At 36.6% G+C, this 13545-nt stretch overlaps 1 protein-coding gene across 1 annotated transcript in view; it reads right to left on the bottom strand.

Moving 5' to 3' along the window:
* Nucleotides 1-2435: 2435 nt before the first annotated feature.
* The window catches only part of FAM19A5 (family with sequence similarity 19 (chemokine (C-C motif)-like), member A5), a gene marked incomplete at both ends in the record, with an annotated part of 104985 nt that continues 93875 nt past the window's right edge, over nucleotides 2436-13545 (bottom strand). Inside the window, one exon of the mRNA XM_009072648.1 lies at nucleotides 2436-2563. Coding sequence (XP_009070896.1) covers nucleotides 2436-2563 — 128 coding nt within the window. The remainder of the gene's footprint in view (nucleotides 2564-13545) is intronic.

Genomic DNA, 13545 nt, shown 5'->3' on the forward strand with positions numbered 1-13545 from the left:
AATGCGTGCTAACAAAATTGATAGTTAACAAATTAAGGACTTAATCAGGCTGTTGCTGGAGATGTGGTCAAGAATTATTTCTACCTAATAACTGTATACAATAACTAATTCAATATGTCTGGACATTTATTTCCCTGTATTACCTGGTGGCAATTTTTCTAGTCCTTCCCAGACAGAAATCCTCCCCAGTATGTTTAAATCCCATGATATGCCTGGCAACTCATGTATGTTGATTAGGAGCAGAAACAGAAATTACTTGACTGCATTAGCAGCTGTTAATCTGAGAGTATTGCCAGAGAAAATAATGTCTCTTAGTGTTTCTGTTAGAAAATTTGTTTTCTTTTGATCACAGTCATGCAATTCATTGTAATCATCCTCAGGCATAGTTTTCAAACCTACTACCATTGTCCAAAGCTTACCCTTCAACCAAGTGGCTAAAGAACATATTTTTCAAAAATTCTTAATATGTTATTAATACTGTATTATAAACTGGAATTTCTTGTGGTTTTTGGGGTTTTTTTTCTTCTTGTCTTTTTCCTCCCCTCTTCCTCTTCTGCATTCAGTGCTTCAGTATGTATTCTGAGTTGCTAGTCTGGCTTGAATGAAAAGTACTGTGTGTTTGTTGTGTGTCTGCATGTGTGATACCAACTGTCGAAGACTGTTTGATGTTAGATGAGGGCTTATGCGTAGAGCTGTTCTACAGTTGGCTCTCTGGCAGAATCTCTCCTTGCCAATGAAAATGATCTATCTGTGTGGGGAGAGTCTGTTTTATAATATTAAACTTGCCATGGCCTTAATTTTACTGATGGGGCATGATTATGATTTCATTTACATTAATCAAATTCATGAGTCATTCCATTCATGTCAATAGCATTAAAGAGCTATACAGACAAGTAAGAGTACAGAATCAAGCTTCTGGTGTTTAATCTGAAAGCATATCTGAATCACTTCATTAAAGACAGAAACTGAAGGGTAGATCCTCTGCTTACTTTGCATTACTCAGTCATGCCATTAGCATAAAACATCAAATAAAGAACTAAAATGACAGCTGGCAATGTGTCACAGTACATGGGTTTTCCGTTTACCTCAGATACAGAAAATACCCCTGAATTAATGAGATTTAAGATTATATTTCAAGTATGACAAAGTTACTGTATTAGGTCTCCTTGCCCTTGGAAGTTGGCATTAATGTTTACGAAACTTTTTTCCTTCCTTTGTTTTTTTTTATGTCACTCTTACATAACATGAATGCAAAATATTTACATAACTTGAATGTAAAAGATCTAAAGGCATAAAAAAAATCTATATTTAAGTAAGACCTCAGAGACTGAGTTAAGTTTTATATCTCTGTTCATAATGAATATTACATCTGGTAAATACAGAAGCATCAAAACAGTGATCACAATTCATAAAATTTATTTTTTACATATCTCATAAAGCATTATCAAATATTCCTCCTTTTTAAAAAGTGAAAATCATGTTAATTTTCCAAAATACAGGCATTCTAAAACAATAAAAGGTTCTGTACTGCTGTCTGTCTCCTGCTCAGACAGAGAAATTGTGCAGGGGATGATGGGCCTTAATTTAGTCTTCACTGATAAGTACTTTTAAGACTAAATATTCTTGAAATTGCACTTATTTAAATTACACTCAAGCTCCCTGTAAATCTAAAAAAAGATTATAAGGAGGGGAAATAATTTCAAAAGGTCTAGCGAGCTATCAGAAAATTGCTCTACTATATCTCTTCAGATTTTTTCTATTTTTTAAGTCAAAGAATTACTGGCATTTAAGAACATTTTTGAGAAATCTGTTTGATACATTACAGGCCCTAGAAACTCTTACTGTCGTATATACCCTCAGATTCACTACAAGCACATGCCCCCAGACACCAAGTCAGAGAACTAAGGGGTTTATCAACAAACCAGGACCAAAAGGAAGCTGGAAGAAGGGATCTTTTACTATGTTTTCTGTAGATGTCACTGAAAACTGAAGATCTATCTGTTCATCTTGCTTTACCACTGTAGTGGGAATAGCAAAAACTTTTTCTCTGAAATTCCCACTGAAAGCTTTCTTTTCACCTTGCTAGACCATGTGTTCAGGTTTACACCCTACACTACCTCAGCATAAGAAAATTCATTTACAGTGAAGCAATAAGATACTGTTTTCAGGCTGGATACAAATGTTAGTTAAACCACTGGTGCCTTTTAAGAAAAGCTTGATATAATTTCCACTCTTAGTAACCGTGGGAATTGCACATTTTCCTTGCTTTTGTGGTAACATTGCTGTGTACTTAAGCATGCACATTTGGACACACAGATTAATTACAAGGCAACAGACTTTACATAACTGTGCTGATTAGAAATCTCACTCTTTGTTTTGCAATAAGCTAAAGTGCATGAAAAATTGAGGAAGTATAGAACAGAGAAATGACCTACCGTGGTTGTCTTTATCCGTCCTCCTGGTTGTGTACAGGTCCAGCCTGATTTATTGATTAGCAAATCACAGCCTTCTCCTTCTAAACATGGAAGCATTTCACACCACTGTTTTGTTTTGATAATTCGTGCTATGGAACAGAAAAGGAAGAAAAAAAACAAAACCAAAACCAATTGGCAAGAGAATTCACATTTCACTTATCTCTAAACACTTTCTCATTTGAGTTGTCTATTTTCATCATCTGATAATTCAGCAATAGGTTATGATGTAGACAGCCCTAGGCAATTTACAAAATTATTTAGAACACCTGCTGTTCCAACAAATTTCATTTCAAACTTTAAAACCAAAAATAAAACAAAAGACAGCTCTATTATAAATCAAAATAACATAGAAACTAGCCATATTTCTAATTTCATGCTCCTTCCAATCAAGTAAACATTGCTGGAGGAGCTAACAATTGAAAGCTTAGTATCCTAATTAATCATTACGGTAGCCTAAAAGTGACCTAGAACTGTGATCTATTGTGCTATATTCTCTATAAACCTGAGCAGACACTCTTTATCCTGAAGCACTTACAGTGTATCTAGACATGAGACTTACAGTGGAAAGAGAAAAGGTATAATAAAGAGTTAGAGGTGTCAACATACTGACAGCTACTGTGAAACTGTGCTATACTTGCACTGGTAGGGGTACAGTTAGGGGCAGAAACTAAAAACATAAGAACAGGTGTTGAATGAAGCAAATGTTGAGAAATGGAGTAGACAATAAGCAGAGGGAAAAGACAGGAACAAACACCCTATTACCCTATTACTACAAGGGGAAAAAAGTCTAGTTAGGAAGCTCGCTGACTGAGAGGTGGTGTGATGAGTGTTTTGTGTCTCCTCTTAATACTTGAGTAACTGGCAAGCTGGTTCTGCAAAATTTCCTCAAGGTCATACACAGCAAGTAATCTTGGGACAACAGAGCTCTGGCTGCAATAAAGTAAAAGCAAAGGAGCTGTAGAATGAAATTTTTCTTCAAGGCAGGGAGACTTCTGTAGACTTTTTTCTGGACTACAGTACTACTGCTTTTGAGCTCACCTTTGTAGTATCTGTGTTCCTTCTCATATAATAGTAAACAATATTACTAATATCTAGTATTTAATCATTCTTTCATTCTCCCCCTGCAGACAAAATTGTAGAGTGGAATGTTTGGGATACTTTCCATAAAATACATATACAGAGATACTCTCACTTGCATGGTGCCATATACTCATGCAAAAAAAGGTAAGGTCCCCCAAACTAACTTCTACTCAGACTGTAATGCTCACAGTCCACAGAAAATGGTCCCCACTTCCTTCAGAGATCATCTCACCAATTCTTGGCTGAAGTATAAGAAAGCTTCACCACTTCAATTTGCATGTAATCTCAGGACTAAAGGGCAGAACTTGTTCCACATACAGGGACACAGATCATGTCTTCTGCTATGTTGACGTGTACACACAACATCTCTTCAATAGTCATGAACCCAATAAAAAGAGAACTACAGCAGAGGTACTTAGCAAAACAAGGGTACAAAAAGCTTATGCTGCTCCTAATTAATTCGGGGTCCAATGAGATTAAAAGCAGGCATTTATCCCAGTTGCAGCTTTATGCTGACCTGAACATGTCATTCAGCCTGACCTCCTCTGTCTGGAACTGCTTAAGAAAACAATTCCCAATGCCACTGCATCATGACAAGAAATAAAATTAATAAAATCCTTTCCAATATTTTGACATGAAATAACTTGTATCCTCAGTTTCAGTACAATTGTTGGTATGGTCTAACAATATAACAAACACTGATTTCTTTCAGTGGAAGAACAATCTGAAATTCATATTAAGGTTTTCATTATAAAAAACACCTTAAACCCCAAATGTCTACATAGGAATATGCGTTGTTCATTAGGCAACATATATCTCACTGTTGGAATGATTCCCAAACAATTTTCATAACTACCATTTTTTGAAGCAAATACACTAAGTTTTTATAGCACATAATATGCAGAAATCTGGACTGTGCTCAGGCTCCATAGATAGTGCATTACTGATAAGTGGATCGTATCAGTTTTTGAGGCTACCATCTCCTCTGTAACAGATAATAGCCTCATCCTTTCTCAGTGAAGGCATGCATGCAATTGCAGGCTTAACAGAAAAAGCTCAGTAACATGTTAACGCCAAACCTCACCTATTTGCATGCATATCTTTTGTAATTCACATATTGAAATGGCTATTTCTATCAATGTTCCAACAATATGAAAGATCACTAAATAACTGAGTAGTCAGTTAAACTAAGAAATATGTACTAGATTGTTTCTACTATCTCAGCTGGGAGGTTTTCCTGGAAATATAGTATGAACTAATCTTTAAAAAAATAAATTATCTCCTCCATTAATTACTCTCAAGGTTTCTATCTCAGAATGCAGCTATTGATATGATCACAAATATATGGGATGCTTGCTCCGAGTATTGGCTATATCTGCACAAATTTAAAACACACTAAGAGTATTTTACAGAACATAAAGTCTAAAATATTTCTCTGCTAAGGGTATAGACCAGCTCATGTATTTAGACCTTGAGAATCGGAACAACTGCTTTTGCAGGGAAAAGCTACTCAGTTCACATGGTTTAAAACAAATCAGTATCAAAACAGCTTATTAATTTATTAATGAAACATATCCAGAAGTAGCATGGATCAATAGCAGAACACAAAAAAGAACCATACTACTAGACACGAAATGTTCATGAACACTTGGAAATTTTCCTGAATACCCCCTCAGGACTAAGCCCAAACACATGTGGCAGACAGCAGCACCCCTGTGTCCCTGTATGCCCTGCTGATGCCAGCATCACCACTCTGCTTCCCCCCACGGGTCTCTTTCCTGTTATAGGTTTCCATGTTCCCTTCATTCTGCTTCTCCACCCACCCCCCGCTTTGATTCAGAAGCCTCACCAAGACACAGGCCCTCACACAGAGTGGCACAAGGGCCACTTGTCTGTAGATCTGTTTTCTTTTATTTTTGCTTTATGGTTTGCCCATAGCAGAGTATGAGAGTGAAGCTAAATATGTAATATAGGGAGGGAGCAAAGTGTACAACGATTTTTATCAGCATAATATCAAAGAATTTTCATCAGTAATTGAAACTGAGTTACACTAGTCAAAGCAAAGGAATATGGTGTATTTCCTGAGGCAGTGTAGTTGCCTTTTTACTATGTATATTCACCAGGGGTGAAATTCAGCCCTCTGCAGATGAGAGAGCAAAAAGCCTCTCAGATTCTTCAAATCCACTCCAAGCTCCATTATAAAGAATTAAGTGGCACTTAAATGATACATAGGTTTTGTGCAGACCTTCTGCAAAGAACTGAATTTCAGCATAAGAATCTGAGTTCACACTACTTTGCATTTCCTAAGAAGGGCTGAGCCCCTTCACTTAAACTGAAGTTAATAGGAACTGATGGTGCTCAGCACATGGCAGAATTACTTTCCTGGGTAATGCCATGTGAACTGGAGAACAAATAGAGTCTATCCAAGGGTTTTTCATACAAACAGTTCTAAGACATTGGAGGCAAGCAGAGGTTATATCTACATAAGGCCAAACCACCCACCAAAGTGATCTTAACTCTTTTGTAAGACAGAGCAATTTGCAATGGATTTCCAGTTATTAGTAAAAAAGTCTCCATTCATGATCAGTATAGTCCAACTTAAAACTGCTCAACTGAGTAGTGTTTCAGAACATCACAGAAAAAGAATGAAAATCTGGGTTTAACAGAAATGGTGCAGATTGCACCATGCACAAAGTGTCTTTGGGACACAAGAAAATTGTTGCAGAGCTGGAAACAAAACCTCTGAATTCTTAGTGGTCACTAGATTGGAGACCTTTTGTGCCGCATTTTCCTTCAGAAAGAGAATGTGTTGTAATATAAAAAATTAAACAACAATAAAAATATGCAAAGTAATAAGCTTTTAAAACATATATCAGTTAAACTGCAGCAGCAGGGAAGAGGCCATCAGAAAGACAAGCCAAATCACAGTACAATAAGGCATTGCAATCGTGAACTGTCTTTAGAGCAGCAATTTGACTGTAATAGTGTATAAGCCCCAAACATCAATCTATTTTACTGTACAACAAGAAAACAACACAAACCTTGGATACCTTTTACAGCAGTCATGCTGTTTCACTTAAATAAATGGAAGCAGTACTAATTCACAATTCTCAATTATTTCTAGGACATCTAGACCAAAGACTATTTATTTCTAAGAACAGCAATACAGCAATGTCTAGACACCCATTTTATCATTTATCTCTTGCTGCCAAGACTGGGAGGGTTGCTTTAGCTGAAGTTGAGAAATATATGGGAAAAACTGATCTCTTGTGGTCTACAGTGAAGCTACAAATTGAGACCAGGTAACTAGATCAAGAGCAAAGACTGAATGACAAGGCAGAGGCTTTTCCTGCAGCTCACCCCAATCATAGTTCCACTGAGGGAGAAATCTTACTGCAACCTAAGGTTGAGAAAAGACCTTCAATGTTCACCTGTACACCGAAAAAGAATGAAAATCTGGGTTTATCAGAAATGGTGCAGATTGTACCCTGCACAACATGTCTTTCGGAGGAGAAGGATAATACTCAGGAGGTAATCTCCAAATTATGCACTCACCCATAACAATCCTAACTAGGACTCCCTAAGTGGCACTCCTGCCAGCTACATGAATAGTCCCTAGGAATTTAGCTGAATCAACTGGCATAAGAAATTGTTGGATTAAACTGAATAAATATAGGAAGCTATTTAGTAAGTCACAGCAGCAAAAACCACTTTAATTTTTTTAAAAAAGTAAACCCAAACTTTTAAACTACTGCATTTAGCAAGACATCCAGTTATCTGTTCAGTTTTAAGAGGTGTGTAATGTTTTGTTGAATCTTCACAACATTCTGTGAAATAAATATATACTGACAGGTTAAAAACAATTAAGCAAACAAAAGCTGAAGTAGAATCCTGTTTCTAGGAGCACTCTCATGAAACTCAACAGCTCTTATCTTCGTTCCTGTTTGTGTCTCCAAATAGAAGAATTTCCTCATTATGATGCCTGAACAATAAATAAATAAACAATGAAACTCATATGGGAGTAAATGCACAGGAACATGATGCCTGACTTTTCCTAATGTAGAAACAAGCATGTTTTTACCTGGCCTCTCTCTTTTCAGTTCTTTAAAGACCTTAATACTATGTGACTCAGTGATCTAGTGATAGGCACTTTAGATTTGTCTGCATCCAGATGCTCAAATATTTGCATGATAGAAGCACTCTCCTAAAATGGAAAGTGTCCTACAAAGCAGCTTCACAGTCAGCTCATGTCTTTTTCCATTTTATTTTTCAAGGGCCAGTTTTCTTCTCTTTATAATTGCTTTCGTTTGAGATTGTGATATACCTCTGCAATTGTTCTCAACCCCTTAGCCTTTCACTAGCAATTACTACAATTGCTTACACAGAAAAGTAATATGGCAAAATACACATATTTTTCAACTGTTTATAAAGCAGTCTTACAGAAACAGAGAAAAAATAATTTATTTAATAGCATTTACTAAATCCCACAGGGTCACAACAAGCACCCTGACAGTTATGAAAAATGATAAATACAGATAAAATCTACATGTTGAATTTATTTAGGTGCAATATATGTGCTTCCAGCCTCTTCCAAATCAGTGTTTTCTAACTATATATTAAAATGCCAATGCTTTAAATATGCAACCTGGCCCACAGCCTTGCCCAGGATTTCAGCACTTGCCTGAATAGCCACAGATGTACATATTCAATGGTTTTCAATCTGTGAATGATCTAGTGCTTCATTGTCTGTGGGTAGTTAGCATTTGCTGTCTAATAAGAGATGCTAATTGAACACCTACCCCTAGAGAAAGCCTTTGTCAGGACTCAGTGTCTTCTTTTTCTGTCCCCTGCTGTTCTGCTCTGCTGTATTCAATTAGTGTGCTGGAAGCAAAGTAAAAATTACTAAAAATCTGAGCAGTGATATGGCAGCAAATAACCCTTCAGAGATCAGGTTTTCATCACATTTCACTTTGCTGCCAGCACAATGAGAGCAGCAAATTTAACTGGAGAGGGACAGCAATTTCAGACCTGAAGAAAAGAATTTGAAGACAACAGTAAAGAAAGGGGACAAGGAGGGTTATAATGAAAAGTAGCAGGAAAACAGGTAATAGGGGAAAAATACAAATAATAAGGCAAGAAAGGATGGAAAAAGAGGACAAAGCTCAGCTATATGTAGTAGGTACTGAAGCGGATGGTTAAGGTCAAAACTTTGAGCAATTTGTTCAGCGAAGTCAGTAGGACAGTGTAGGTAAGTAAAGGCAAAAGACCAAAATAGTTAGGGTTTTCTTCTCTTAAGTATAACTGTTTCAGTCCTCCTGATAATATGCAATGGAAGACCTGATTTACTGTGGTTAAACATAGAATGTGAAAGAACTAACCATTGATAGCCATCCCTATGTTATGCAGAGAACTCCTAGCTATGAAACATGTGAACATATCAAGGTAACCACTGAATACACAGGAAAACAAGAATTTAAAGGAGGAAGCCACAGTAAGAATTAAGCATGCTCTAGGTTACATGCCAGACAGTTTTCGGTGCTATGCAAAGAAGATGGGAATAAAAAATTATGAGTGAAGGAAGGATGGCAGAAAGGTTATAAATCAACCTTACAAAAAGTGCCTGAACACAGACTGAACCTCAACATAGATACCCATGGCTACAGATGACAAAGGACTGATGGACAATTCAGCTTCACAGTGACTGCACAGTATCTGACGACTGATGGACAATTCACCCTGTTTCTAGCTTCACAGTGACTGCACAGTATCTGATTCTATACTCATGAAACAAATGCTAAAATGATAGCCAAGGATCAAGGGCCTTCTTGGGCCTCTAGCTGTGGAGCGTTCATGTGCCCAGTCTTACTGGGTACCTTTAATAAACCCTGCACATGCTTAGTAAGGAAAATATAAACAGAATGAAAAAGAAAACATGGAAAAAGCCCAAGAAACACTCTTCATTTGACAATTGCTTTTTCAAAGCAGTGACAATCAGCATGTGAGGCTAGATGTGCTTGAGGATGGAAATATCTTAGTCTTAAATCTTTTGACAGTGATTTCTGAGAACTTTAGTTAGTGTTCTCTATGTGTATTCAAATGACAAGCATTTAACTGAGTGGTTCTGCTGTAGCCCTCATTGCTTTTGGCACTTTCCAGTCCAATGTCAGCATGTGCACTGCTCTGTGACATGGTGGTGACATTTTATTGTGCACTGAATAAGATAATAGTTTAGCTGTTCCCAAGTACAATGGGTTTCCTTGGTCAACAACCACAGCACTGGGAAACTCTGCCCTCCTTTTGCACATGCATAAGAACAGAACATGCAAGCAAATGGAGTTGAAATGAGCTCAACGACTAGCACAGGAAACTAACGACTGCCGCTTTGAGAACAATTAAAAGTGTTAGAAAAGGAAACTCAGCAATGAAGCTGTACTTATCTCACACTGCAAGTGATGTGACTGTATTCAGCATGACTAGATGGTGTGTTACAGTAAACTGATATGCTCTTTGGGGTAAGCCTGTGACTTCTTGTTTGCATCAAATATTAAAAATAGGCTATGGTCATCCTGGGGATTTTGACAAAAATCAATGCCACAAGAATGAAGGCTAAGAAAAAAAATAATAATATGAGTGAAACAGGTGAAAAGAAAGAAAAAGGGAGACACCTATATAGACATCTATATGACATCACCTTTTCTTCTAACTTCTGTTTTCATTCACTGGTGTTTGACCAACAGAGGAACAAATGTGTTTAAATACAGCAAGATGTTGGTTTATATAACATGCACTGAATTGGTACACTGCCCATGGGAAACCCTGTTACAGGTGGATGTGTTATATCTCAACTGCACAGTCAATCACACATCTTGTCAGACAGCAGTTTGACAACATGACAGTGCAGAATATGATTTCTGACTGAGAGATTAGGTCATATGAAATTGTTTAGCTTTTCACATACACATGAAATATTACTGTTCCTTAGCCCAAAATTATACGATTTTTGAAAATCGTATAATTTCATAATATCATAATATATGAAAAAATTTTCCTAGTTTTGTACTTAATTTGGGCAATTACTTGTCTCAAAACTTAGTAAAGCTTTCCCTGTATATATCTCAGTATTTGGTAAAAAATTTCAAAAAATTACAAATTACTGCCTTATACTTACATAAAGTTCCGATTTGTAATTTATTTTTATAAAATTGCTCATAAAATCAAGAAACAGATACCTTAAAAAGGCAAATAATGCAATGCATCTCCAAAACTCAGCTAATACATTGATATTTGTACCTTGTGTACATAATGCCTGGTGAACAGATCTTCAAAACTCTATCATATTCTACTTCATAAAAATTCTTCAGATATTTTTATGCAGTAAATACACTACAGTTCAGATGGAACTCAATAACAGAAATAGTCACTGATTAGAAGGAATAGTCTTCCTTGACCTAACGGGCAATATTTATTGGAACAAATCCAGCAAATCTATGAATAGCCACAGAAGGTATTGGAAAAGCCAATACCTGTCTTCTTCACCACCAGAAAATCTAATGTGAAATTTTCAAAATCATTTGTGTGAAATCAGACTAGAAGGATTTGCCATAGGGTGAAAAAGGGGGAAATGCAGGCTCTCTCCCAGGACAGGCAATGCATGTGCTCATGTGCTCATTGCTGCCAACCAACTTCCACTGTGTTTGCAAGCAGGAGTCCTGTCTCCTGTCAAAATCACAGGTTGGTTGGGCCAAAGGACACAGTAATAGCACAGACACACATTCTGACTTACTTTTCTAAACCACGAATTCTGAAAATCAGGTGCTGTAACACTTGTGGTTCTGCAACAACTGCTCCCATTACTAGAAATCAGACCAACAGGCACAAAGAAGTTGACCAGGTCAGGACACAGAGAGTTAAAACTACTTTTCTGCATTGTACTCCTCTACAGAACACATGATGGAGTCATAGATTTTAGGAACAGGAACAAAAAGTTACACTAAGCAAACCTGATCTTCAGCTTTATGGAGGCAAAAATAATTTAATTCAGAAATTTCTGTAATTATCCTAACAACTTCTGGTTGAGATATAACTTCTAGAAAGACATGCAGTACCGATTACTGGAGAATGCTCACATTTCTACAAACTCTTAAGGCAGCTAATACAATTCAATAGCAGAGGCAAAACTTCTCAGTTCTATAGATTTTTATATTATTTCTATAGGACTCTTATTTAACTCTAATAGGAGTATGCTCATCTTCCCTTACTAAAACTTCCACAAATTTAACTTGATTCAGTGTCTGTAACTTTAACTTTTAAAGGTGCCGAAGGAAGCAAGTTAGAATGCTCCATCTGCTGGAATTTCATTGTGGTTTTTTTAACAGTGACTGTCTGCAAGAGTTTTCTCAACCAATTCCTGTTTTTTAAGAGCAACGGGAAAGCCTTATTGGAAATATTTACATTGAGTAACAGTGCAAACAGTACAAGTTCATAGTCCTGACTCAGGCAAAATCTGCAATGAGTTTCTTGAGGGTTCATCTGAACAAAGCATTGCTTGACTGAGTCTGCAGCTTGGAAATAGCCCTGTGTAGATTAAGAAACCACAACTGCTAGTTATCTGTGCTTCTCTAAAGTACAATATTGAACTATTTAAGTTTTCATTTAGCCTAAATATTTCAAACATACAGGAAAAAAAAAGATATCTTTAAGGGGTCTTCCCAGAGAGACTTCACAAATTTTCTATACTTTCACATAGCAAAATGAACCTTTAATTCTTCCCTGTATGCATAGCCATGTAATTAAGCATGCATGCATGTAGTCAAGTATCTACTGTAGTAGAAATAAAAGATGCTGTTACCACTTCAGTGCCATGTTTTACTCTGGCCAGCAAGATACCCTGTTTAACCACTGTATTTGTATGGGAATAACACAAATAATTTGTATTAAATTGTGAAATAATGTGCACATTTTCTACTGTTGAACTGAAAAAAACTTTTATAATTTCATATGCATAGACCCTCTTTACATATTTTTAATTCCTCTACGTTTGAGAAAAGAAATATGTAGATATTATTAAACATAAGATTATCAGATACCTTATGCCATTATCAGCATATTGTGTATCCTAAAATAATCTCCAAATTCCTAAATTTTGGCCAGCTAGGTGAAAATGTAAATATTTTTATCTGCATCTCACAAAGATCTCTAAATTCACCAACTTAGAAATATTCCCCAAATATTCAAGATAAGGGAGAATAATGTCATGAAAACAGACATAATAGCCTGATAGTATGGAGGTTGGCAACTTCTGCCAGATGGATTAGCAGGCACTTCAGCTTGCTGAAGATGTATACCTTAGATCATATTGACAGAGGCATGTATAACACATACACACATACAAGTTCATCAGCAAATTCTTCAGCACTTTTACCGTGATATGAATTCTGCTTTTTTTTTTTTAAAAACCAAATTTGTAGTGGAAGCTACAGCTTCAGTGCCCTGTTTATTATATGTATGGTCTTGACTACTTGAATCTGTGCAACCCATTCAAAAACAGACTGCAAAATACCAAAGACTTTCTTTCACTTCCAGTCCTGCTCAAGTTTTCTTTGAGGCACTGCTCATCTGAATCACTGCCTGTTTCTTGCTTACAAAACATTCATATTCAAAGCACCATTAGCACAATAGCCATTAACAAAGAGCCTTTTATGTCAACGTGCTACAACTTCATCTCGCACACCCTTTACAGGAAAAAGGTCTTTTCTCTCCTTTCCAGTATCAGTGAAGCACTCATGCCATGTGAAAAGAATGCTCCCTTTCAGTGCAAAGGGGACATGATTGTGCCTTATGTGAATCTACTGTATGTACAACTGAGGAGAGGACTAGGTGACCTAAAAGATCTTACTCATCTCTAACCTCTATGAAAGTTCATGGTATTGGGAATTGCATATTAACAACCAGATGCAGGATTTTATGTGAAAACAGCAGAGTGCTTCCACAG

This window comes from Acanthisitta chloris, unplaced genomic scaffold (genome assembly GCF_000695815.1).
Source record: "Acanthisitta chloris isolate BGI_N310 unplaced genomic scaffold, ASM69581v1 scaffold7984, whole genome shotgun sequence".
Lineage (NCBI taxonomy): Eukaryota > Metazoa > Chordata > Aves > Passeriformes > Acanthisittidae > Acanthisitta > Acanthisitta chloris.